This window comes from Thunnus maccoyii, chromosome 15, assembly GCF_910596095.1.
Source record: "Thunnus maccoyii chromosome 15, fThuMac1.1, whole genome shotgun sequence".
Taxonomy (NCBI): domain Eukaryota; kingdom Metazoa; phylum Chordata; class Actinopteri; order Scombriformes; family Scombridae; genus Thunnus; species Thunnus maccoyii.
In genome coordinates, this window is record NC_056547.1 from 8288196 (window position 1) to 8313735 (window position 25540).

Below are 25540 nucleotides of genomic sequence, written 5' to 3' on the forward strand. Positions count from 1 at the left end.
AACTAAGACATGTTTTATATTTTTATTCAAAAAGAACATACAATATAGAAAATATTCAAGAGAACCATATTGGTAGATACCCTAAAGACTGGGGGTTAACATAACCAAGGTATACATGAAGGGATAGTATTTTATTTTTACACACTTAACACCAGGGTCATATGCAAAAAGTCAGTGTCTCAGAAGATGTTTTGGATGACACACATGTCCAAAATGTCCTCAACATCAGACTGTTTATTTCAGTGTTCAGTCAAGAAAAGGGATAAAATTGAGTTTTCAGCTTTATCGGCTACATTCACACAAACATTCTTCATCCCATTAATTGGACACTGATGATCAAAATATGTCCACTGAAGAGAAAATATAGAAAGCACAGTTTGAGTCTTTCATTAACAACGATAACAAAAAAAGTCAGTTTAATCTCACAATCAAGTGACTAGACCTCTCAAAGTAAGATTATCCAATGAATATGAAACACAAATATGAATTAACAGCTTATTGTACGAATTCATCTGCTACTCATTTTGCCATGGCAAGTTGGAGAGGCCTCTGGAACATCAATTAAAACATGTTATTAATAAGGAGAGCTCCACCCTCATGTCACACTTTGGTATAATCAAATTTGTGATTTCCATTTGTGATTTTTTTTTTGTGTGTTTGCTGAAGTTCAGATGATTTCCTAAATTTCCAAGACTGACTTTCCAATAACCTTCAGGGTATATCTGTGCAAAAAATATTGATTCTGTTCATGAGTATTTTTTCTTTGACTGAGAGACTGACAACTAATTGTGGCCTTTTTTCTGATGAATTGTGTAAAAATAAAAAGTTATACTGCAGGTTTGCCACTCAACATGACGGTTGGTCATTTACATCTACATAGCAGAAAATTATTTTCAGTTTGTCTTCTGAGGTCAAAGTTTTCTCTACTGACATCAACAGAAATCAAGATTGTTTTTCATTGTAGCTCTTTCAAACAAGGACCACCATCCCCCAATAAGAAAGGTACATGCCTTACAAAAACAGAACGAAATGAGAGTAGCATTGTCCATGAGAAGCAACCATTTAGCAGACAAAACACAGGACAGCTATGTGTCCTACCGAGCAGTAGTAAACAGCCTGAATGCTGAACTGAATCTTGCATCTCATTACTCAAGTCCCAGCTACACAAACACTGTGCGTTTGAAGATCTATAAATCCTGATCAACATGTTGTTTAGGTAGTCTGACTTTCCTTACAGTTCAGCACATTTTAGTTACGTATGTGTGAGAGATTTATTCTGTCCATTTCAGTTTATTGGGTTGTGTTTAAATGAACATTTCGGTTCATCTACAAATATTTACACCACAAGCTGCTTCCCCAATTAAAAGGTCACTTCTGTTTTCATCACTCTGACTCCTCATCTTCCTCCTCTTCAGGTATAAATGGAGGGTCTTCGGGTGTCTGCTGCTCCGTCCCTTCGTCTTTCTTTGTCTTGAGATGCAGCTCTCGAACTGTGAGGATCCGGATGAGCATGGCCTCCATGGTGCTGTCATCCAGTGGGCTGGATGAAAACCACAGCGGGCTGTTGGGGACGCAGCAACGCTCTGGGTGAAGGTAGAACAGGTTGGTGCGCTGCTTGACCGACTCCGAGCTGGAAGGAAGACAGTTGTTGGATTAAGGAGACCATCTAGCGACACAAGGTTCATTTTAGACTAAAGTGGCCACTGAGGACATTTAATTTGGTGAATAGGATCTACAATAGAAACCTTTTAATGAGGACTTGGTACCAGACATTCAATAGATTCAAAGTCAATATTGGGCTTAGGCAAAACTGAAATTCAACACCATTAACAGCAGTGCGCAGTAACAATGGGCTAGAACTAACAATTATTTTCATTATTGATTCATCTGCCTATTTTTTTTGAATAATTGATTAATCATTTAGTTGTTTTTTGTGAAATTGTGAAAAAAGGGCATTCACAATTTCTCATAGGCCACTGTCTTCAATTTGCTTGCTTTGTCTGACTAATTGTACAAAAACCAAAGATATTTGTGGTTCCCAAACTTTTTGGCTTGTGACCATGAAAAAGCTATTTCTATTTGGGATGTTATTATTACCATATTTCTATGTCTGATTCAGTTCTGCAATATTTGTAGTGACTATTAATTTGATAGACGTTAGTTATAAATAACTGTTAACAGTGAGGTTTGTTGATTATCCACAATAACCAGGACGTTGTTTCTGGAAAGACGTGTTGTAAATGTAGTTTCTGAATGTTTTGAGCACCACAAACATTTTTCCATTCACCTTCACTGCACTGGGGTGGTGAGAAAAATCTGGGAAACCTGGCTAAATAAAACCCCAAACTCTTTTAGGGTTACGTGAGATAATACTTTTTGTGATTTTAACTGACATTTAACAAACAGCTAGAGATATAAAGAGTGCTGGGGAGTTACCATACTCACCACTTGGAGAGGTAGAACTCATAGAGTCTGACCGGACAGCGGAGCGGGTTCTCTGTGTTCTCCCTCATCTCCAGGATGTCCTCTTTACTCTCCTCTTCCTTACGCCTCTTTGCCGGAACACCTTCAGGATCTGAAGAGGATACAGTGCACAAACACAAAAACACACACAAATTACAACATCCCTAATATAAAGACATTTCACAGTTCAGTGCTCTGGTGCACAATTTAACACAGAACTGCAGGTTAAAAAAAACAACTATATAACACAACATTTAGAATAACACTAAGGTGCTTTTCAAGTATGTGAATATACAGTACAATTACATAGAGGCTCATACTTATGTGACTTCTATAATACTGCCTGGTGTATCACTGTTTAATAAACTTGCCCTTGATTACAAAAGTTAACATACTAAATAATAGACACAGATGAGGTTTGTACAGACAGTAATGTGTTTTCATATGTTTACAGTGCAAACAACTTCAATTTAATTAGGTTCAAGCTCATTAAATCTGTCAGTTTGGGCCAGAACTCATCAAAGACAATTAAAACTAGAAAAGTTAAGCAATGTAGTAGCTGCATTTGTATTTTGTGCTGTCTTTTGATGCCAATTTGTTTATCTTTAAGTAACATGTAGTGGTTCAGATAATACAGATTTCACACGGATTTAAAATAACATATTCTATTCCCTAATATCTCTAATGAAAACAAGTTTCATGATCATTTTTGTAGCATTTCAGCACAGAATCAGGTCTTTTGCAAAACATTTCTGCATGCTAACTGCTGGATATCCTCAAAACATTCCTATAAAAGCTCAAACTTTGTGACTGGTAAGATGCAATTATGATGATTCCAGTATAAGAGGACCGTTGATGTGCTTTACTATCTTAAAAGTACCAAGGGTTGGTATGGAACTTATCGGTATTTCATTCTGACCCCCAGCCATGACAGTACCTGACTCTGCTTCGTTTATGGATATGGGCGGGTAGAAGCGCAGGAAGGTGGTCTTGGTGTTGTTCTGGTTGGTTTTGGTGCAGCGCATGACGTGTGCGAAGGACAGCTGGCGATGCTGCTCCACCGTGGTGAAGCCGAAGTACTTGCAGCAGAAGAAGAGCAGGGTGTTGAGGAGGACGATGGGGGAGTACGCCCCCAGCTGTTTACAGTCCCAAAGAAACTCCTCCTCAACACGGGAATGGATATAACCTAGAGAGGAGAAGAGAGAGGGTTGATGTAAATGTGGTCGAATGTTGGTTTCTCGAGACAGAAACTGACAAAGTGAATGATTAACATAAAAAATAATTACTAGAACTTGGATGCTGACTCACCACTGGCTGTGATTAAGGGTTTGAAACCTCTCAGCATATTGGTGAACTCAGTGGAAAACTTGTTGTAGAAGCGATCCATGAATATGTTCTCCACACGACCGTTCTCAAACAGGTGCTAAAGACAGACAAACAGTAGCACAGTCATTAATTTTACTTTAGTAAGTACACTACTTTTTAGTTGTACTGGAGGACAAGTGTTGGCCATCCAATTGTCAAGTTTAGACACTAATGTTGTGAACAAGAGCTAAAGTTGAGACTTGCAGGGTGGTGTTGTTGACTTTAGAGATATTTGATGCTGTTATTGACGGGGATGGTTCATATATGCATGACTTTCTCAACGTCACCTTTACCAATGTTTGCTAGTTGTGTGCTCAACTGTACATGTTTAAACAGCGCTGTGGGCCCTACCTCTTATGTGTTAAGTGTATTTGTGTGAGTATGAAACACAAGTCTTGCCTGTTGGATGCCGAGGCAGAGGTAGAACAGGCTGTCGGGGGAGTAAGGCTCTCCGTTGGGTCGTTTCACCTCAGTGATGAAGCAACAGAGGCCGTAGCTTAGCTCAGCCGTTGTACAGCGAAGAATATCCTCCTTCAACTCCATGGGACGTGCTGAGAGTCAGATAAAACGAGTCAGAGGTGATCATTGGCAAAACAATCTTCATAAGCTTGTTTTTCATGTATGAGAATCATACAAAATAATTGTGTAAAAATACATCATGTAATAAACAAATAGAGCACAAACAAACAACATGAGAACACTGTCTGATGAAGCTCAAGATCACCTGGATGAAAGTTGTGATCATTTAACTGAAACCAAAAACTTGTCTCAAAAATAATCAAAAAGTGCCGTCTCTGCAAGCTGATGTTTAAAACTTAACAGCCTTTCAATTTTTTTTATTTGCACATTAAAACATTTTTTAACTAAAAGAATATTTGATTTGTACACAAAGATATTCCTGTATTATAAAAACACACTTTTACCTCCATACATTCAGCTGTACATGAATTAAAAGTAAACATTTGCTTGTGCGGGAGTGGTAAAAACTCGAGACAAGTTTTCCAAATATTGTTAATGCAAGTTTTCTTCAGACCTCTGTAAGCTTGAGATGAAGCTCTAGCTGAGATAAATGCAAGATTCAATTATCTATAACTTTATAAATCAATAGAATTTTTCACTGACACTAAGAGTTTGTGGTTTCATTCTCTCTGTGGCTCAATAGGTTTGATTTTCCCTGAAGCCAGAATCACAAAAACATGTTAAATTTACTGTTTAAAAGGTGCTTTGAATCAAAATGTCCTCCACATGGTCAGCTTTAGTGGTTGTATTTAGTGTATGCACAGACTTACAACCGAAGCGTGGCTTCTCCAGGTTTGGTTGAGTTTGCCTCCACTGGATCCATCGCTTCCAGGCGTCAACTCCATATTGACTCTTCAGTTTAGGGATCTCTGCAGCTGCTGTTTTGTCAGGGGAGTCTTTTTGAGATGTCGTCTCAGCTGCCTTTGTCAACCGTTGTGATTTACGACCCTTGAATGAAGCGGAGAAGGAGAGACGAGGCTGCATCATGGATTCGATCAGGGTGAGACCAACAGTGATAGTGTGCAAATCCGAGCCAGTCTTTTCTCCAGCACATTTTTGACATTCCCAGTATCTTAACTGTAAATGATTTTTGCAAGTAACATCAGTTCTAATCTTAAATGCACAAGTAGCACCCTCACTCTTCTCCCAGGCAGTTACCTTCTTTTCTCGGGCTTTCCTATGAACTTGTCGTCGTCGGCGTTGTGAAGTGGCAGGCGGAGGACTCGGGGATCGCTGGGACTCCTCTCTCAGCCTGGACATTTTCTCCAGAGTTTCTGGCAATGACACAACATGACACATTAATGCTGAAACCCAACCAAAGTTTCCCTGGTTGTTGATGTCACTCACACTCACACTGTAGTCTCCAATTAAACTCTTACAGACCTAAACACACATCAAGGTGGATATTAAAATGACCCTTAAGTTTGGATGCAGGAATAACAACAATAACTAATTTTCAACTTTATAAAACACATTTGTACATCTCGTCCCCTCACCAACAGTAAAGTCAGATTCGACGTCCATGGGAGGCGGGGCTGGAGGTGGGGGCTCGGAGAAAGGCTCACTGGGCATGCCCACAGGAATGTCTATGATTGGGTTGAGCTTTTCATGGGCGTACAGTCGACTGGGCGACCTGAGACCAGCATCAGGGGAAGGTTCCTCCCAGTTGTTGAGGAAACTGTCCAAGTCATCTGTGTCCAAATCGTCGCTGTAGTTACTGGCGTGGTCTATAAATTAAACATAAGAGGAAGTCACCACACGTTTTTCTGATATTAAAAACAGAAATATTTATGAGAAGGACCACAAATTATATTATATTATAAAAAGAATGACAGTTTGATTGTTGAGTTTTTTTAATACACTTCTCCAAAGAAGCAATAGGAGTTCTTATAATTCAAAAATATTAAAAAGATATTTGGAAATATTTGGATGACCAAAGCACACAAATTGGAATCTTTAAAAACCTGATTAAAATCATTTAAAAAAAAGGTCATTGCTTCATTAAATGGACCAAATATTTCCTCAACACTAGGTGAGCAACATGAACTGGTATCATCTTGACCATCACAGCCCTAATGTACACTGTTGTTACATGTTACTGGAAAAACAAACTGCCAATTGTCTCCTGTTTGAATTCTCCCACTGTAGTAATGGTGAACTGGTTTTCTTCACCTCAAAATTTTCACAAAGCAAAATTAAATATAATCCCTTTCTCCTCTTTTTTAAGTTTTTCAAAAAGTTTCATTTCTTTACTCTTTATTTTGGGTTACTACAATGTCATCAAACAGTAGGGCTTCAAAACCATGACTTCCCTCCCTTACCACCCCCTCTTACCGTCTGGAGCCGGTGCTTCTTGTCTGTCTGTCTCTTTCTCCACCGCTTTCTCTTTTGGTTCCTCCTGTTTGTCATTCTTCTCTTCTTCTTGTTCCGCCACCATCTCAGCCATGAGGATGAGCTCTGCCTCGAAAGGGTCCGACGGGATCTTTTCTTTGATCTCCTGGATGGTTTCCACGATGCGCTCGGCGCTGTCCATCGTCACAGGAAGGAACATGGGCACAGGCAGCTGTGGTAGACAGATTGATAACATCCTGTGAGCTGAGTCTTAATAAGGACAAAGAGGCTGAATATTTACTAGTGTTGTCTAAAATACACCTTTCATGTTGAAATCCTGATCATAAGAGGATCTGTTTTGGATCAGATTTAACTTTGAAAACACACTTCAGAAAAGATGTTGAGAACAGAGCAGTCCTACAGGTGTATCAAAGAGAGAAGCCTTCACTGCTGCTAAACTAAGCATATGTGGAGCTCTACAAGGAGATCGCTATTTTGAATACACAGCTCATCATTGTCAGGAAAATGACGTCATAGTTCAAATTAAACAGAAGTATCCTTTAACAGTATTTTTGTGAATCCAGGCTCAGAGGTGGTTGTGGTGTTTCACATACCGGAAACGGCAGGCCCACAGGTTTAGGGGTACACTGACTGTACATGCTCATAGGTACAGGAACATAAACTGGCACTGGGACAGGCAGGACCAAGATTTTAGGCAAGACGTCATCTATGAGAAAGAAAAAATAAAAGTTTGTTTATGACCGAGGAAATCTTTCAACTTGAGCAACGATAATGTTGAAAATTAAATCATAACATGGCAAGTATTTATATGTGAATGTTGAATAAACATAAACAGGAGACGGTACGTACAGCAGTTGTGAAAATCAGTGGCTATGAGCTCTAAAGACAGAGTGTTGTATATTGGTTGCAAGTTAACAGACGACTACAGAGCAGAGATCTCGTTATCATGGAAGCACTATAAGATTTTTACCCGTCTGTGCCTCGACGTCGACTGTCTGCGTTTTACAGGAGACCCCCTTGTTCTGCACCAGCGGTCTACAGAGCAGAGCCTTGTTCTTCAGAATTTTGGGGCCAGAGGGAGGATGAGGCTTCACTGTATCTGTCTGAATACTTATCTGAATGATACACAAATGACAAAAAAAAGAATAAAAACCCAAAATACAACTTCAGAACTAATCATTTTCAAAACCACAAATTGATTATTACTGGGCTAAAAAGCAGCTGCAGAGAGATCTACACAACTGGCTGGTCTCTAAAAGCATAACCTGACCAAATCAATAGCACCAGAGGAGTTACACATGCCAACATTAAGCGTATTAAGTCCCCTTTACACTGTGCAATTTTGAGCTGTCTAAGACAAGAGTTGACAATTGTGAGAGAAATGTGGTAAAATCTTTAGTCATCAATTCAAAACGGTGGTCCTAGATCGCATTGAGAGACTCGTCCACCAACGACCGATTTAGATCCGGCAGCTTTAAATTGATGCCGTACTGTCTGACAGATGATGACAATGATTTTATTATAGCAGTCTCTATTGTTGTTGCACTGTCTAAAGATCTTTAGTGTGGTTTTGGGCCACCACAAGATTACGTAATATCTTCAAGACCGAGGTGAACGAGGTCTGCTCAGCATTTTTATACATCACAGGACATAATCGCGTGTGAATTATTAACTGTATAGTATCATGTAGTATCCCTGTAACGAAACTTATGTATGTTTTTCCTTTAAATTTGTCCCTTATCTGTTTATATATATTATTTAGTTTTTCTGTATATTAAATACATATAATAAACACCAACTTACATGTCCAGAGTTCTTTGATTGAAAGTCAGTGACAGTACCTGTGGAGACAATGACATCAACACTAGTGATTAACTGAAAGTGTATACAGCATGTTTTCTCTCTTATTTCTTTGACGTACAGTACATAAATACTGTACATAAGTACTGTGTGTGTTTTGTTTTGTACTTTGCTGGGCAGTTCTGTTGGGAGCAGTGGGTTTCCCTGTTGGAGTTCCTGCAAGCGAGACGACATTTGCAATGATGGGTGTGGCCTCTTCTGTACCTGCAGGAAACACAGCAAAAATACAGAAGAGACAGTGGGAGAAATTACAGATTAGTTTCATAACATTTTAATTAAAGAGTCACAATTAAAACAACAACACTAGAAATTACATCATGAAATGGCAACAACAATACACACCTTTGAACACCTCCCCCTGTGTCGACACCTTATCACAGCAGAACTGAAGCAGGCATTTCATGTCACAGAAGTGTTTGACTTCTCCCAGCATAGGAAGACTCTGTTTTAGTTTCCCTTTGCAGCCGCAGGTGTCGCACTTTGCAACCTGACAGAAAGCAGAGTAAATGTGAAAGAACGGCAGAGCTAGATTATCATTATCACCATCATTTTAGTAAAACTGTGAGTTTAATAAACTGCAATGAGCCTTGCTTACGTGACAGAAGAGCATGGTGTACTTGGACCTGCACTCCTCAGAGCAGAACTCCTCGGTCGCGCCTCCATACTGTGCCGTCACCAGCTTCTTGGAGACAGAGTGGCAGTAGGAGCAGGAGTGACAGTGTTTCCCCCAGCCTTTTGACAGGTCGTGTCTAAAGAGCAGCTTACAGCCTGAGAGGAGGAAGAGGAGAAGATCCAGATGTGTTGCATGTAAACAGTTATATGCATGTTGATGGTGCTTGTGTGTTTGTAGGTTCTGCTCACAGTAAGCAATCTAGCCTACAAAAACCCTGCATTATTCCTGAAATAAGACATCTGTCTACTTACCATCGCTGCAGAAGTAGCAGTCTTTGTTGTTAATTTTCTTGGTGTCTCTGGTGATCTTTTCGATCTTACAGTATTCACACAGGCTTGTCACAAAGTTGACCTTCTTGAACTCCTGAGAACAGTCCACGCTACACACGAAAACCATCTTGTCCTGCACACATGCAGAGTTGGCATTGCTTTTAATTTGACAAGCTTACATTATTAATTTCTAGTTGACATTGAGGGGGTATGTGATGTGCTGTTGTGTGTAGCTTTGTATTTTGTATGTGTTTTGTGTGTTTTTTTGCTTTGTACTGTTTGTTATAGTGCTGTTATGTGTTTAGATTGTAAGGGACTGCAGATGAAAATTAGCTTGAAGCTAAATCTGGTGCAGTACATCAAATATTAACATTTATGTTTCACACTGTACTTGGTCCCATTAAATACAACAATGCTGTAAATGTACACTCTCCAACTCTCCATATATTTCCTGTTATTACACAAAATCTAACTTTTGTTGCTTTAACAAAAGTATGTTGTTATTACAAAAAATGAGGAAAACATCCAGTCAAGAGACACCGTTGCCTTTGAGCAATCATTGGTAAAACAATTATTAGATTTTGCACTTTGTGTGTGTTTTTTGTTCTAATTTCGCTTTGAGGACAAGAGAGTTGGAGTATCACAGAGTGGCTGTTCAGGGGAAAACCATGGAGTCCTCACGGGTGCTAACAGGTTGCCATGGGGATCTCTTTGGGTTTTTATGAACTCTCATTATCACAGGACTTTTTCTTGAGGCATTATTGGAACTTTCTGTCCTCTGACTTTCTACTTTCCTGTTGTATCAATGGAAATATTGATCAATGCATCCAAAAGCTATTCCCATGCAGTGCTGTAATGATAAAAAAAATCATCTTGACTTGGGAATAGAAGAAGTAAGTAAGTTACCTTGATCTGGATGAGTTCAGGTTTAAAAGTGATTTTGCGGGAACACTGGGAGCAGTTCAGTACGGCGGGTGCTTTGGGGACTTCTTGCACGGTTTGGTTAGGGATGATGGACTGGATTTGAGTGGTTCCAATTGGCAACTTGGTGAAAATGTTCACCTGTTTATGGGAATTCTTGAACTTTTCCTATAGAACAGAAAAACAAGACAAGAATGGAGAAAAAAAAACATTGCAAAAAAAGACAGTTTTGAGTTAACAATGACTGTAAAAACAACAACGTCAACACTTAATATGTTCTCCATGAAGGATGAGCACTCGATAACAGATAGGCACTTTGATTTGAGCTGGGAAAATACAGTTATATCATGTAAGTTATAACATTTAGAGACATAGTGGGAAAAAATACCCAGTTCAATTCCTATGTCTTTGTGTTAATTGTTCAGTTATTAGAAATAAGCAGGCCTCTCTTTTAGCAATAGACTGCAGATTGTACAGGCAACATTTTTATCAGTGCTTTACTATGCAGATGTAATTTAGGGTGGTGAAGAGTGTAAAATAACTCAGAGACTCTGTCTTTTGAGTCTCGGTTTTACATCTTACAGGCTTCGTTACCTGAAATGCCATAACACACTGGAGAGTACAGAAGTTCCTGATGGAAGTATCTGACATAGCTAAGTGGTAGGCTGGTACTGTGTTTTTTCCACAGTTATCACAATTCAACCGAGCGCCTGTGAGAAAGAAAAAAAAAAGTTTCATGAGACAAAAGCAAGAATGTGAAGTTGAAAGCAATCATCAAAAAAGTCTGTAATTATAGATGTTTTCAAGCCTGAGCTGTTAAATCCGGTTGAACTGGACTCGGATTAGTTTTCCCCCTTGGTACGATTCATTTGGGATGATCTGAACACAGCAATCGTACTCATGTATGGACCAAAAATGCACCAACACCCTTTAGAGGAGGAGGTCCGGTCCCTTGTTTTGTTTGTGGCGGGAACCTGATCCGACCTCGATCTGAGCCAGCTACAAGTCTGCAAGTTTAAGCTAACTGGCTCCTGTAGCCACGAGTGCATGGCATGCTGGGATGAGCGAAATCAACAGTTGCAGCGAGCCGGAGAAAGAATCAAGGCCAAAGTCTGCTGCCTTGAGTAATATTTGGGCAGATCAGACCTCATGCTTCAATGCAATGCTCCATGGGCCTTATTTTATCTCAATCACTTATTCTATTGTATTTGTGTTTAAAAATATTCCTTTCCTTTTCTTTGTCATTGTTTTTCTAACTTATTTTACTTAGTTTTTATTTGATTCTATTTAATTATTGTTATGTTTTATCTATTTCTCATGTGCATTAATGTAAGATGGTTTTAGTGTTTACTGTTATCTTATTATTGGCTTGTCAGTCATCTGTGAAGCACTTTGAATTGCACTAACCTCTATGAAAGGTGCTATGCAAATCAAATTTGACTGATTAATTCTTCAGGACTTCCTTTCTGTATTTACATTTTCGTTTCCGCCACAGACATATTTAACCACACTAAGGGGGAAAACACAACAAGTTTACCAACTCATCGACTGATTCGAACCAAAGCAAACCAACTACAGGCTTGAAAAGACCCTGAAGCTTATTGTCAAGTACCTGATGAACTGACAGTCTGGACCATATATGCCATCACACAGCTGCTGCTACAGAAGAGGTTCACCGAGTCGTCAAGGTTTCTGTGGTCAACCATCTCTGTCAGTGGCCGGGACGTTCGACACATCGTACACGGCTGAGGTGTCTTTGTTTTCTGTTAAAAGATACAGAAAATAAGAATGTGAGGCACATCCCAAGTACACTTTTTCATTTTACAGTTTTAGCTGAAAGTCTCTGAAGGATGTTTTGTGATGTATGCTGGGACAAATTCCTGTGTCTATTTTTGGCTGGACTGGCCACAGACCAGTACTATAACCGAGACTGTCTGTCTGTCACTGACTCATTGAGTGATTTTCCCCATTGGCGTTTGCTCTTTTAAAATGAATTGGCGTGAACAGTTTCTATTATGTCATCAGGGGGCATTTACAGCAATTACACAGTCATGTCCGCAGACACTCAGCCTCTCAGTGGGACTGAGCGCAGCCCCTAAATAAGTTTTAACAACACACATTTACTGACCGAAGGCTTCATCACTGACAGAGTCATGTTTCACATGTGCAAACTAGTAAACAGGGTGCTGTAGGACTGTTAACGTCACTTTATCAGATCTTAATATTTTTCAGGTGAGAAAGTAACCATTTAGATTCCTAATATGCGGTCAGTTCATCCAAATAACGCCTATTTCTGTCATGACATTTACATGAGAAGAGAGGATCTGTGCACTGTCAATTTCCTCATGTTACATGTGTCTAGTGTCTTTTCAAAATGAAGCACTTTGTGTTTATAGTACATAAAATAAAAACGATAAAACAACATGAAACACACCGTATTGAGGTCATTTACACTTAACTCCGACACTTCTACAGCATCATATAGTCTGCACCCAAAATCTGGTGCAACGTATTTTAAGTATTTTTAATGTTTTTCTTACGTGTAGCACCTTGAGTTACAACTACTGTATGAAAAGTGCTGTACAAATAAATAAACTTACATAAAAGCAAACATCTTACAAATGATGGGTATGCCCATGTCTAATGGTAACCAGGCAACGTACCAATTAAAAGCCCTCTAGTGTTTCGTACATGGTCCAGTCATATAATAGGTTTTGACCTTGTATTGTTTGTTACACTTTGCATTCCTGTACCTCCTTGTATTTGTTCAGACATGCTGCATTGCACAGAGTTTTGTTGCTGTCTTCCATCTTCAGCAAGAGCGGTTTGTTGTGGTAGTACGAGCCGCAGTTTGCACATCCAGCCATGGACAGGTTGTTTACAGTACGGAAACGGTTAAAGCAGGCGTCGCTGCACATCTTGTGAACGGCGCCACTCAAGATCACCTCATGTTTGCTCTGGAGGAGGGATGACAAGAGTAGCACGTTATTTCAGAGATGAAAAGATACAATGAATAAAAGGTTTTATGTGCACTATTTTATATAGTACAAATAATTAAAGTAAAATTATGAAAAATAGTTTTTTTTTAAAAATACATACATAAAGTATGTATTGATTTTATTTATTGTTTGTCAGTTTCATAGCTCTACAACTAAAGATTATGACTTTCTCATTAAGTTATGAGAAGAGGAAAAAGACTTACAGTGCAGTATCTGGTGCACATGCTGCAGAGTGATTGTGGTTGAACTGTTTTTTGAGGGGGGGGGATTTTTTTTACGTTGGAGTTATTTTTCTTGTAGTTGAAGGAGGTCAGACAGTTCTGGCTGCAGAATTCCTTCATAGCTCCTTTACTGTCTGGAGCCAGGATGACGTCCTGAGGCCGAAGTATCACTCTGTGAGAATAAAGACGGATAAGATCGACACAAGGTCCAAAAATGAGTAATGAAGTTAATCGTCAGGTATGAAGTTGATTACTCTGCTTTTTCTCACCCATGTCTAAATGTTGTATAGCTGCATAGACTACTTGGTTAATTGATTAGTTGAATCAACAACTATTTTAGGAATTGAATACCAGTAATCACTTCAGTTATTTTTTAACCAAATATGTAAAAAAAAAATTGCAGCTTCTAAGATGTGATAATGTAATGTTTTTATTTGTCATTCATTATACTAAAACTGATTATCTTTGGGTTTTGGACTGTTGATCAGACAAAAACAAGATATTTAAAGACATCAACTTTGAGTCTTGGACATTATAACCTATTTTTCACTATTTTCTGACATTATATAGATAAAAAAATGTATCAATTAATCAACAAAGTAATCTCCAGATTAATCGATAATGAAAATAATATTTGGTTGCAGCCCTAAAATGTTGAGGTAACAGGTAATGCTGAGGTAACAGAATGTTACCTCAGCATACCGAAAATGTTGAGGTAACAGGTAAAACAACATGTTTCTAATGAACTCACTTTTGGCAGTTGAAGCAGATCTTACTGACACCTTTGACCGTGGGGAGCGACGTGGTGAGGCAGGTAGTGGAGCAGAAGAGCGCCGGGGAGCCTTTCCTCTGGAAAGCTGTCTGTCCTTTCATCAGGTTCTTCTTGCAGTGCGAACAGGACATGTGCAAAGACGACGGGTGGACGATCGGCAGCGTCTGTGTTTCAGCAGCAGGAGTCACGGAGAAGACCGATCCGATCCTCAAGTCCTCCTGTCAACAACAGAATGATGAGCCAGTGATGGTCCAGTTATTCTGGACTCACTCTGTGCAAAACTGATCAACTCAATTTAAATACTGAAGATCTGGAATAAGACGATATTATTTCTGGATATTAAAAGTTGAAGAAGAAGGGTTGGATTATATTCAAGGACTAGGAACTTATATATTCAAAACAGCAGATTTCCTCTTTGAATAAATTGAACACTGGTCCCTATGTTGTATTTCATTATGAGTTGTTTGTAGCCTTAATGTTGCTACAGCAGACTGTTGAGTTTTCTCAAGTCCGTTTATAGGGTGTCTTTTAAAGTTGGTGGGCTTCTGGTAGCTTTAGTGTGTTGCTGCCACGGAGAAAAAAAATTCTCGACGTGAAAATGAATCTTTAATGCAGCAGGAGTTTAAAATTACAGAATAGCTCAATCATCACAATGAGGAGCTCAGAAAGAGTTTAACAGTGTTATAGGAGAGTGTGTGACTAATAGACAGAATGAAGAAACAGCTGCACTTGAAAACAGACTGGGACAAGATATACAAATGTGGGACTTTCGTTATACTTTCAGTTAAATATTCATGTTTCGCTTTACTGAGAGAAAAAGATTAAAGTATGAGGATCATCTTATCCTCGGACTAACAGTATCTCAGACAAACCCTCACAGCAGGACTCTTCTGATAAAGTGTGTCTTATCTTTGAAAAGTCCTTTTCCGTCTTATCTTTGGAGCAATACAATACTTATCATCATTCTCAGCTTTCCTACTGTGTCTCAAATGCTCTGATTTACAAAAGGCAGGCTTGTCATTTTTAACCAGCAACTGTTGATTCCCACAGCTGACATACCAACTGTCTGGCAGTGCATTTTAAATTTAAGTCCAATCCATTATTTTGTACTTTTGTACAAAACGAGAATCATTTGACTAGAATCACAGTTTTTAGTTGATTCACCGGCAGCAGTAAAGTAGATCTATACTGTGCTTTCATGCAGAGTTCAGCTTAAAACTTGTCTATACAAATTCTTGATGTTAACCAAAGTATTTCTGTTGGAGGAAGCAGTTTGGCTTATTTAAAATCAATACAATCAATTCCTCTGCTGATCATTCAGATTCAGAATTTACCCACACATTTCTAAAATACTCAGGATCGTATCAAACTTCTGCTCAGATCACCATAAAGTAAGAATAAACTAAGTTGCAGAAAACTTCCTTTGCTGTGTGGATGTTTTCTTCTCCTGCCATGTGATTTGTGTCCCATCTGCTCTGCCCAAAGGTGTTTGTAGCGCCGTTGCACTTACCACAGCTCTCACAAAAATACTTTGTCCGTACAGCTGTCTAACTTTCAAAATGCTTGTGAAAAGAAGTGTGTGACCCACCTTCGCAGTATTAGGCTCATCCTTCACATTTGCTGTGGATGTGGAGGATATGAGAGCTTGTTCGTAGTCTTCATCAATGGGTTCGTCCTTCACCTTGACCAAAGGTGGTGAAGGAGACGACTTGATTGGCTGAGCTGCCGCCTGCGATCTCTCCTACCACAAAGAATAAAGACCAAAAAAAATTGCCTGTTTGGTCTTCTATGATTGTAGCAGATGTAGATTTTTGATGATTAGAGTTTGTGTCAACTTCCCGTCATAATAAATAACTTTCTATGCACTTTTCACTCACACACTGAAGCAGGTGTTCACATTTATACTTACATTGTCCGATCTTGGTTTTGATAGCTTTACTACTTTCGTCCCGTTCACTGTGGTCGCTGGTGATGAGCTTTCCCTTCCTGCAGGAACATGAATAATTAATTAACTATAAATGTGAGTGAAAATGAAGATTTGTAAGAAACACAAAAACAACATAAAAGCACAAAATAATCATCCATTCGTTAGAAAATTAAATATTTTCTCGATTAATTGATTTAATTGTTTCGTCTGTAAAATGTCCAAAAATAGTGAAAAACGTCCCGTGTATTTCCCAGAGTCAAAATTTACGTCTTCATATGTCTTAGTTTGTACGACTTACTGTCCAAATCCCAAAGATAATCAGTTTGCTATCATGTATGACAGAGAGAGGCATTAAATCATCACATTTGAGAAGTTGAAGCTTGAAAATGACAAACGATTATTCGATTAATCTTTGCATTTCAAAATTTAACGATAACCAGACAGTTTAAAACTCTGAGTGATGAGTTTAAATAGTAAAATATGTATTTTTTAATTGCAGGTTGTGTCACCTTAAAATGCTCCTGAATTGCCAGTCCTGATTTAAAGTGTATAAGATGAGAAGAGTGTCAATCTTTGAGAAACAATGATCTGATTCTTAGTGTAAGGATTCAAGTCAGGATCAGTATCAATGGGCTACTAATGATTTTCACTCGTCGACTGTACGAGCACGATAGCACCCTACGTTACCATGTAATTGTTTTGAGTCATCCTCCCTCTCCTCATTCTTCAAAGGACATCTACATGAAAGGTACTGTTAGAAGAGTAGCGTAGCGTAAAGTGACTTTATATGCGAGCGGAGCAAAGGAAAAGATTAGCAATAAGTTGTCAATCTGGCAGTAAATGTACAGAGCAGACTACAGCGTGTTGGTTAATAAATGCTGCAGCTTCTCATGACCAAGAAAAGACTCGTCTATTGAAGGGGATTAGCCCTGAAGTTAGCGACAAAAAGTTAGCCTAACCTGACCGGGTTCACTTAAGGTGGACTGACCTTTAAGGTGGACCAGCAATTTCCATTTTAGTGTCAATCTCAGCCGCTCTTATACAGAGAACGGAGAAATGTCTGGCAGCTGAGTTTTTGATCAGCCACCCCACCACCCTGCCGCCCCAAAGCAGTCAACCTAAGGGAAACACTGCATGTATGTACATATGTGTGTGTGTTTTTTTTATTTAGATTATTTCTTTAAGTTATTTAAGTTAATTGCTTTATTTGTATGAAAATAAAAAAAACTAAATAATGAAATGAAAGTGCAATTTACTGACAAACATCACTGGTTAAATGTTTTTTGTTTTGTCAGTCACTCTCGTTTATTAGCGCTAGAGTGATCAGTGATCCAATAACACTCCACCCTCATCTCGCAGAGCTAATTATTAAATCCAAAATGCACCTAAATGTTTGCTTTTTTGTGAAGATGAACTAGAAGACGACTGTGACTTGTAGGAGGAATTGTACACATGGGATAAGAATTTAATTTTTAATCACACACTTGTTTATAGTTAAAGACTCTTAAAGGATCCTGAACATTACTCCTCTGAGGTCACTCACCTGTACTGGCTGTGGCTTTGGACGATGGAGACGAGCTGGACTGCATCATATCCAAAGACATTTTGACGTCCTCAGACTGGTCGCTTTCTGTGGGTGGTGGTAACACGGTGGGTTTCACATCAGTTTCGTCCTCAAAAGAGTTTCCGTCCTCTGCCACCGAGACTGAAAGAGAAAAACACAATCAAGGATGATGGGGACTAATTTGTTAGTTATTACTAATTACTTGTCTACTTTGTCACCTTCTGTTCTCCAATTTCATTTTGGTAATGCTTTTATTTTATGCAAATTTCCTGGGGATTTTCTGTATAATTTGCCAGTATGCAACGGTTAATTTTTAAGACATCTTACAGAAGATTCTCCTGAATTGCCAGTCCTGATTTAATGTGTACAAGATGATAATAATCTTACACACAGATCCCGAACACTACTCCTCTAAAGTTGAGCTCACCTGTACTGGCTGTGGCTTCTGACGATGGAGACGAGCTGGACTGCATCAAATCCAAAGACATTTTGACGTCCTCAGACTGGTCGTTTTCTGTTGGTGGTGGTAACACGGTGGGTTTCACATCAGTTTCATCCTCAAAAGAGTTTCCGTCCTCTGCCACAGAGACTGAAAGGGAAATTCAAAATGAAAATAAATTATTGGGATGGTGAAGATCAGGGTAGAATAACTGCAAAACAAGTGTTGTAGCTGGAGAAGCAGGATTCAAGTAACTGCAGTATGTTGGGGAGACACTGAAGCTCCTCATTATTTAAAATTTACAGCATGAGTAAACGTTTGAATACTCAATACTGCCATGAAATTGCTGCACAATGCCCATCACAATTACTTATAGACCAAGGTGGCATCTTCAAGTTGCTTGTTTTGTTTGACCACCAAACAAAAACCCAAAGAACTTCAGTTCACATTGATATAAAAGAGAGAAAACAGAAGATCAACAGTTGAGAAGTTGGAACCAATTAATGTTTGGTATTTTTGCTTGAAAAATTACCTAAAAAGATTAATTAATTATTGTTAGAAATTTCATTTTCTTCCTATTGACTAATAAAAAAATTATCAACTGTACTATACAACACTTGGAACTGGACCTGCAGCGATTAGTTGATTAATCAGACAGTAAATTATTGGGCATTTAAATAGTTCATTTATTCAATTTGTCTAGAAAAAATACCAAAAAATCTCTAGTTCCAGCTTCTTAAATGTGAGAAGTTGCTGTTTTTCTTCGACGCATAACAGTCAATTGAATATTTAAAGGTTCTGGACTGTTGGTTGGACCAAACAATTAATCAAGAAAACAGTCAGCAGATTTAACAATAATGAAAATAATCGTTAGTTGCAGCCCTACTTGGAATTAACTATAAAACTGTACATGAGAAAGAATGAAATATATTTATTTACTACTTTATTAACTACTTTTTTCTTCTCTCTGCTCCTTCAATTATGCAATGTGTATTATGTTGTTGTAAATTATAGCTTATATTTTGTGTAAAAGTCTGTTTATTGAGGTAGAACACTGAAGTGAAAAAATAAAACAACAGAGCTGAAACGATAAGTTGATTAACTGATCAACAGAAAATCAATTGGCAACTATTTCAATAATCAATAAATTGTTTTAGTTATTTTTCAAGCACAAATGTCTGATTGGATTAAGAATTTGCTGCTTTTCCTTGTCTTACATTATAGTAAATTTAATATTTTGTAATTTTGGACGGCTGGCTTGGAAAAAAACTTCACCTTGAGCTCTAGAAATGTTTTCACTGGCATTTTTCTGTGTTTTCTGATGAATTATTCATCAACTGACTAATGGATTCATCAAGAAAATTACAGACGGATTAATTGATAATGAAAAAATCATTAGTTGCAGCCCTAAAAAAAAGAATAAAGAGCAAAAGAGAGAAAGGTGCAACACTTGCAGTTATTCAAATGTTAAACAGCTACAGATGTCAAACAGATGCCAGAAGACAAAACAGTTCAGTAAAAATGTTTGTAGTGAAAAACACCTTAGTATCCTCGGAGAAAATACCACAATACTTGAACTAATGTGTAATGTGAACGTATCATAACAGAATGTATGGGGATGTAATGTAGAATTGATTACCTGTCACTGTGTTTTGTGACCAATAAGCCAGAAAAAGTCAGAACTAAAACTGATTGTGATTTTTGATCTTTGGAGTTTGTGATTACATGTGTGTGTGTGTGTGTGTGTGTGTATATATATATATATATATATATATATATATATATATATATGTGTATCATTCATTACAAAGAGCTCCATAAACAATGTGATGTATAGCAGCAGTTTTTTCCCCCAAACAGAAGTACGGCTGAATGTGAAGCCTGCATAGAAAAAAATACAATAAAGTAAAGGGTGATGATGTAAAGCCAGGGCTATTTGTTAGTAATTAGTAATTACTTGTCTACTTTGTCACCTTCTGAAAATTTTTTTACAGGTCCCTTAATTTTATACTAATTTCCTTGAAATTTTCTGTGTAATTTGCCAGTATGCAACGGTTAATTTTTAGGACATTTTACAGAAATGGTGGTGAAATTTGGTACAAATTAAATGAAAAACAGAGTTTATTTGGTAAGTGCCCACACATTACATTTGGGTTGTTAATTTTCAAAAATATTGATAAATTAGACTCTTGACAATTCTTTAATGGACAGAAATACTCAGTTTTCAGTGTGTAATTCTGTGTTTCAAACTATATATTGGCATACAAGATTGTTTCTTAAAAACTATACAGAGCTCATTTCTCTTTTACTACCAAATTACATAACCCTTTTAAAGAATTGCCCTCAGAACAAACAGTTACAATGAAGCTACTTTCAGGAAATTATTGATTAATAGGAAAGTAAGGAATCTGCAAAATAAAGTGCAACTGAAATTGCTGATAGAAGTTCAGTCATTATAGAGTTTTTAAGAAACAACCTAATATGCTAATATATTGTTTGACACACAAAACTACACACTGAAAAGCAGTTTTTTTCAGTCTGTTAAAGAAATTGTTATGAATTTAATTGATTACATTTTTTTGCAAATTAAATGTTTGTTTTTTTTAAAATCACTAAACCAACTTTTTTTTCCATTTTTTAAAATAATTTGTACGAAATTGCAACAAATGTTTTGCAAAATGTCCATAAAACTGACCGTTACCTGCAAATTACATTAAAATTTCCAGGAAAGTTTGTATATTAAGGGATCTGTAAAATAAAGTGTTGCCAAAAATTTTCCTCCAGCATCAATGTGACTTTTGCTTTGCAACATGAATCTCCTGCTGGTTTGAAAACATTTCTCTGCATCAACACAAAAACTTTGTGAAGAACCTGTATTTTACCTGTATTTGAAATGGCAGGTGAACTTCTTCTATCCCCATCCGACAAATTACTCTGTTCCTCCTCTTTCATCTGTGCTTCTTGTTCCACCTCATCCACTGTACCAATGTCCATCATCTCATCGAGATCATCAGCTGTAGAAACCCTCAGATTACAGCTGAGGGACTCATTTTCCTCCTGTGCGACAATGTTCTCCTTAGTGTCAGTGTCTGAGTCCATCTTTTCATCAGTGTTTGTTTTCTCCTCTTGGCCACTGGGAGTTGTGTCCATATTTGTATCTTCACTCACATCTGGTCCTGCAGGACTTTCCTCTAAGCTCTTGCCTTTTACTGTCACATTTTCTTCATTTGACTCAAATCCTTCCTCAGTTTTCACCTCAGTACCCTCTTTTTCAGACTCTGAGGTGCTATCTGGCCCACCACTGTGAACCAGAACTGTGTTGACTGTCTCTTGTGTAGAGAAAGATGAGTGTGAAGGGGATGGATTTAGCAGAGATACAGAAACGGGAAGAGGAACCACCTCAGCCTCAGTTTCTTTATGTCCTAACTCTTTACTTTCCATTTCTTTAGCAGCAACAAAGTTATTGTCTTCCTCATGTTCAGACAGTCTAGAAGATCCAGGAACAAGCTCTGTGTCTCCAACATCTGCTGATGCACCAGCGTCCACAGCTGCTTCTATGGATTCTCCGTCTGCCCCCTCTGTTACCTGCATAGAACAATGAACAATTGACATACTGCACACTGACGCTGACTTTTATCTTGCTATTGAAAAGGGGTTCTAGAAAGAAATTTTAATCATTAACAATTCCCACCATCCACACCGTTTCACAAAGCAAAGATGCAACCTAAAATGTTTTGTTTTGTCCCGAACAACAGTCCACAACACAAAGAAAATATTAATATTTAAGTACCTGGCACCAGAGAATTTTAGCATTTCTCCTGAAATATTCCAAATCCTTAATCAATTATCAAAATAGTTGCTACCATTGAGTTTAGAAACTATCCTGCTATTATACCAACGTTACCATACTTAAAATGAACTTTGTGCTGAAAGTGTTGAGGTATTGTTGAAATATTAGTTACACAATACTTGTCACTTACAAAATGGTCGCTGTAGTCATTATAGTCTGTCTCTGACACTGGTGTTAAAGTACATGTTCACAAGTAACCACAACTTCTGCCTCGCGATTTTGTACATTACATTTTACTGAAGTGTCCTTAAAGGACGAGTTCACAATATTTCAGGTGTCCATATGAACAGTGGAAGAGATTTTTCCTTTCTGTAATCATTCCTCCTATTAAAAGATCCCCTTCAAATGTACTTTCAATGTAAGCGATGAGGGCCGAAATCCACAGTGTGTCCACAAACTCATTTTGTGCAAAAATATATTTAAAAGTTTATCTGAAGTTTATATCAGGCTTCAGCAGTCTGAGTTAATTATATCAAGTGGATATCGGCCACTTACCTACTTGATTTGACTCATTTGGACGGATGAACCTTCATATTAGCTTCAGATAAACTTTTAAATACATTTTTGCACAGGAGGATTGTGGATTTTCTCCGCCATCACATACAGCAAGTGCATTATGAGGGGATCTTCTAATGGTCAGTATGAATAGGAGGAATGATTACAGCCGGGAAAACATGTTTCAATGTTCATTTGTGCTCCTGACTGTTTTTTAAGACAGACTTAAAAAACTGTGAAAACTACTAACCACTTCTGCTGAAGAAAATAGAAATTGACGTCAAATGATTAGCTGACAAAACGCCCAGTGCTGCTAAAATAAAGGCCGCTGATAGTAGAAAAAAGTTATATTTAAGGGATTTAAGTTTTTGTTTCTTCTGAAAGGGTAGGTTTCGGATTCATTTTGAAACCTTTATGGATTGTTGCAATGTGATACTCAACTTTACAATGGATCTAAAAAAATAAAAAAAGTCATAGCCGACAAGCATGTATGAAAAGAATAGCTATATAAAACACGGGTTGTACAGATATACAATAACGTTGGCATGCATGTGCACAATCTGTCAGTTTAGGGCTGTTCTGGGGGAGATTTAACCATGCACGACCTACATTAGCTTGTTGCAACACTGCTCTCGCAATGTAAACACAACTACAGCGTTGCAGCTGCACAGCTAATAGCTACAACCTGGCGTAGCTTCTAAAATGCGGGGTTTCGTTACCTCTTTCTGGGTCGCTTCACTGGATTCAGCCATGTTATGTTGATATTAGGAGACTAATTTCATGACCTGTAAACAATAGAACTTAGCTCAACGTTTGCTAAGCTAACACATCTGCACAGCGCTCTGCCTGCCTGTTAGCTCGCTACGGTTAGCTGGTCTTTTATCGTGTAAATACGTCTACACGATGCAATAACTAACCACAACACTCATGAAATAACTTGTCTATTTGGTGTAATGCTAGCTATACCAATGTTTTCATATAGCAGCGTTATGAGGAATGTATACAGCCGTAACAACGTGCAGAAAATTACCGCGCCAGCGTCTCGGACGGACGAGACTTGATTGGCCAACCGATGGTGTCCGTCGCTAGTTTCCGTAGCCGCCATGTTTGCGCCAAAATCCTGATTTTGTAAATAATTCCCTCTTCTTCTTCTTCTTTTTATTTAATGGGCGGTTGGCAAACAGCTTTCAGGTGCACTACCGCCACCCATTGATATGGAGTGTGGACTAAAGTTCAACCCTCTCTCTAGTATTTCTACCGAAAAAATAATGGACGTAGATAATAATGATGCACGTCAATGGGGCGTGTCATGTAGTAAAGTGGGTGTGTCGTGTAGGTCTCCAAGACTGTAGATAGACCCTTGTCGGAGTTTTGAACATGGATGTATAAAGAGAACTGGATACAGCGTCGGAGGCGGGGCCCGTTCATCCTTATGAAAGTTGCTCAGTGGCGCATGAAGCCAAAAAAAATCGACTTCCGGGTATGAAAGTACCTGGATCTTCCGCATTGTGCGGCCCATAGAGCATGCGCAGTAGTGACTTTCGCTGGCCGAGTCGACTACTTCCGCTTTAGCCCTCCGGCTAACTTGAATGGGGATAAAACAATTCAATCATGCGGCTCTTCTAGGCTTTTGAAATGTGATCGGACCGAACGGATTTAATTCTGATAGTGAGACAAGTCATTTCGCGGGGGTTCTGACGCTCAGAAAAATGTATCCGCTGATTTACAGATGTCTCTTTCACAATGTAAGTCTATGGGAAAAAGTCTTTTGGGGCCAGTGTGCATCACGTGACGTTGTAATTACATGGTTTGGCCACTATGTCAAATTGGCTTCAAAGCCTGGCGCTCTTCCTGTATCCAGTTCTCTTTATACATCCATGGTTTTGAAGCCTTGTTTGCATTTTGACCATCGCCATCTTGGATATTTGGAGCCAGAAATGACCATATTTGGACAAGAGGGTGGAGCTGATTCATGGATTTATTATAAGAGCTGGATACCGGACAAAAAATGGCGCCCATTCAGTCCAATAAGAATTGCTTGGCTGGCACATACACCAGAAAAGTTTCTAGCTTCAGGGTTTGCTTTCGCATTGTGCAGCCCACTGAATATGCACAGTAGGGTTTCTGCCTCTGGCCCCGCCAACGAGTTCCCACTCGGTCCATAGTGATGACATTACTGATTTTGAAAACACTTTTAACTCAGTTCGAGGAAAGTTTTACAAATATAAAACCTCCACAGATCAAAAATACATAATAGAAAGGTGTTCTGTTAACAGATTTACAGACGTCTCTTTTACAGTGGTGGTCTATGGGGAAAATGCTTTTTGGGCCACAGGGGTATTTTTCGCTGCAATAGCAGCCGAGCCCTATCCAGTTCTTATTATACATCCATGAGTTGACCCTAAGGATAGCTGCTAGCTTGGTTAGCACCATGGATGTATTATGTGACGTCATCACAATGTAAAATCTATGGACTGAGTGGCAACTCATGGGCGGGGCCAGCGGAGGAAACACCACTATGCACGTTCAGTGCATGGATGTATAAAAAGAATTGGATACAGGAAGAGCGCCAGGCTTTGAAGTAACTTTGACATAGTGGCCAAACCGTGTAATTACAACGTCATGTGATGCACGCTGGCCCAAAAAGACTTTTTCCCAAAGACTTACATTGTGAAAGAGACGTCTGTAAATCAGCGGATAATTTTTTTTGAGAGTCACAACCCCTGCGAAACGACTTGTCTCACTATCAGAATTAAATCCGTTCGGTCGGTCCGATCACATTTCAAAAGCCTAGAGGAGCCGCATGATTGAATTGTTTTATCCCCATTCAAGTTAGCTGGAGGGCTAAACT

At 38.5% G+C, this 25540-nt stretch overlaps 1 protein-coding gene across 3 annotated transcripts; it reads right to left on the reverse strand.

Moving 5' to 3' along the window:
- Nucleotides 1-8: 8 nt before the first annotated feature.
- Nucleotides 9-23935, reverse strand: zmym4.1 (zinc finger MYM-type containing 4, tandem duplicate 1). Of its 3 annotated transcripts, XM_042434989.1 has the most exons (29): nt 23720-23752; nt 23409-23474; nt 21227-21929; nt 18333-18494; nt 17885-18046; nt 16324-16400; nt 16003-16155; nt 14394-14632; nt 13625-13814; nt 13176-13379; nt 12035-12185; nt 11017-11132; nt 10408-10590; nt 9484-9634; nt 9155-9327; nt 8902-9046; nt 8668-8763; nt 8503-8540; nt 7670-7814; nt 7293-7405; nt 6682-6910; nt 5844-6074; nt 5506-5621; nt 5118-5295; nt 4228-4379; nt 3772-3886; nt 3401-3649; nt 2446-2575; nt 9-1630 (listed from the first exon to the last, which is right to left on the reverse strand). In XM_042434989.1, exons 2-29 carry the CDS (start codon nt 23439-23441, stop codon nt 1384-1386), a joined length of 4881 nt encoding a protein of 1626 aa, XP_042290923.1. In that variant the 5' UTR covers nt 23442-23474; nt 23720-23752; the 3' UTR covers nt 9-1383. The 3 variants fall into 3 exon arrangements, with proteins under 3 accessions (XP_042290923.1, XP_042290921.1, XP_042290922.1); XM_042434987.1 differs by lacking the exon at nt 23409-23474 and having other exon boundaries at nt 23720-23935; XM_042434988.1 differs by lacking the exon at nt 23720-23752 and having other exon boundaries at nt 23409-23713.
- Between the last annotated feature and the right edge of the window lie 1605 nt (nt 23936-25540).

Coding starts and splice junctions, on each gene's coding strand:
- zmym4.1 (XM_042434987.1), bottom strand. CDS start 23,794: ATGGCGGCTACGGAAACTAGCGACGGACACCATCGGTTGGCCAATCAA. Junction 13,380..13,624: donor TGTGCACCAGATACTGCACT/GTAAGTCTTTTT, acceptor TCCCTCCTCCAG/AGCAAACATGAGGTGATCTT. Junction 2,576..3,400: donor CATAAACGAAGCAGAGTCAG/GTACTGTCATGG, acceptor TATCCTCTTCAG/ATCCTGAAGGTGTTCCGGCA.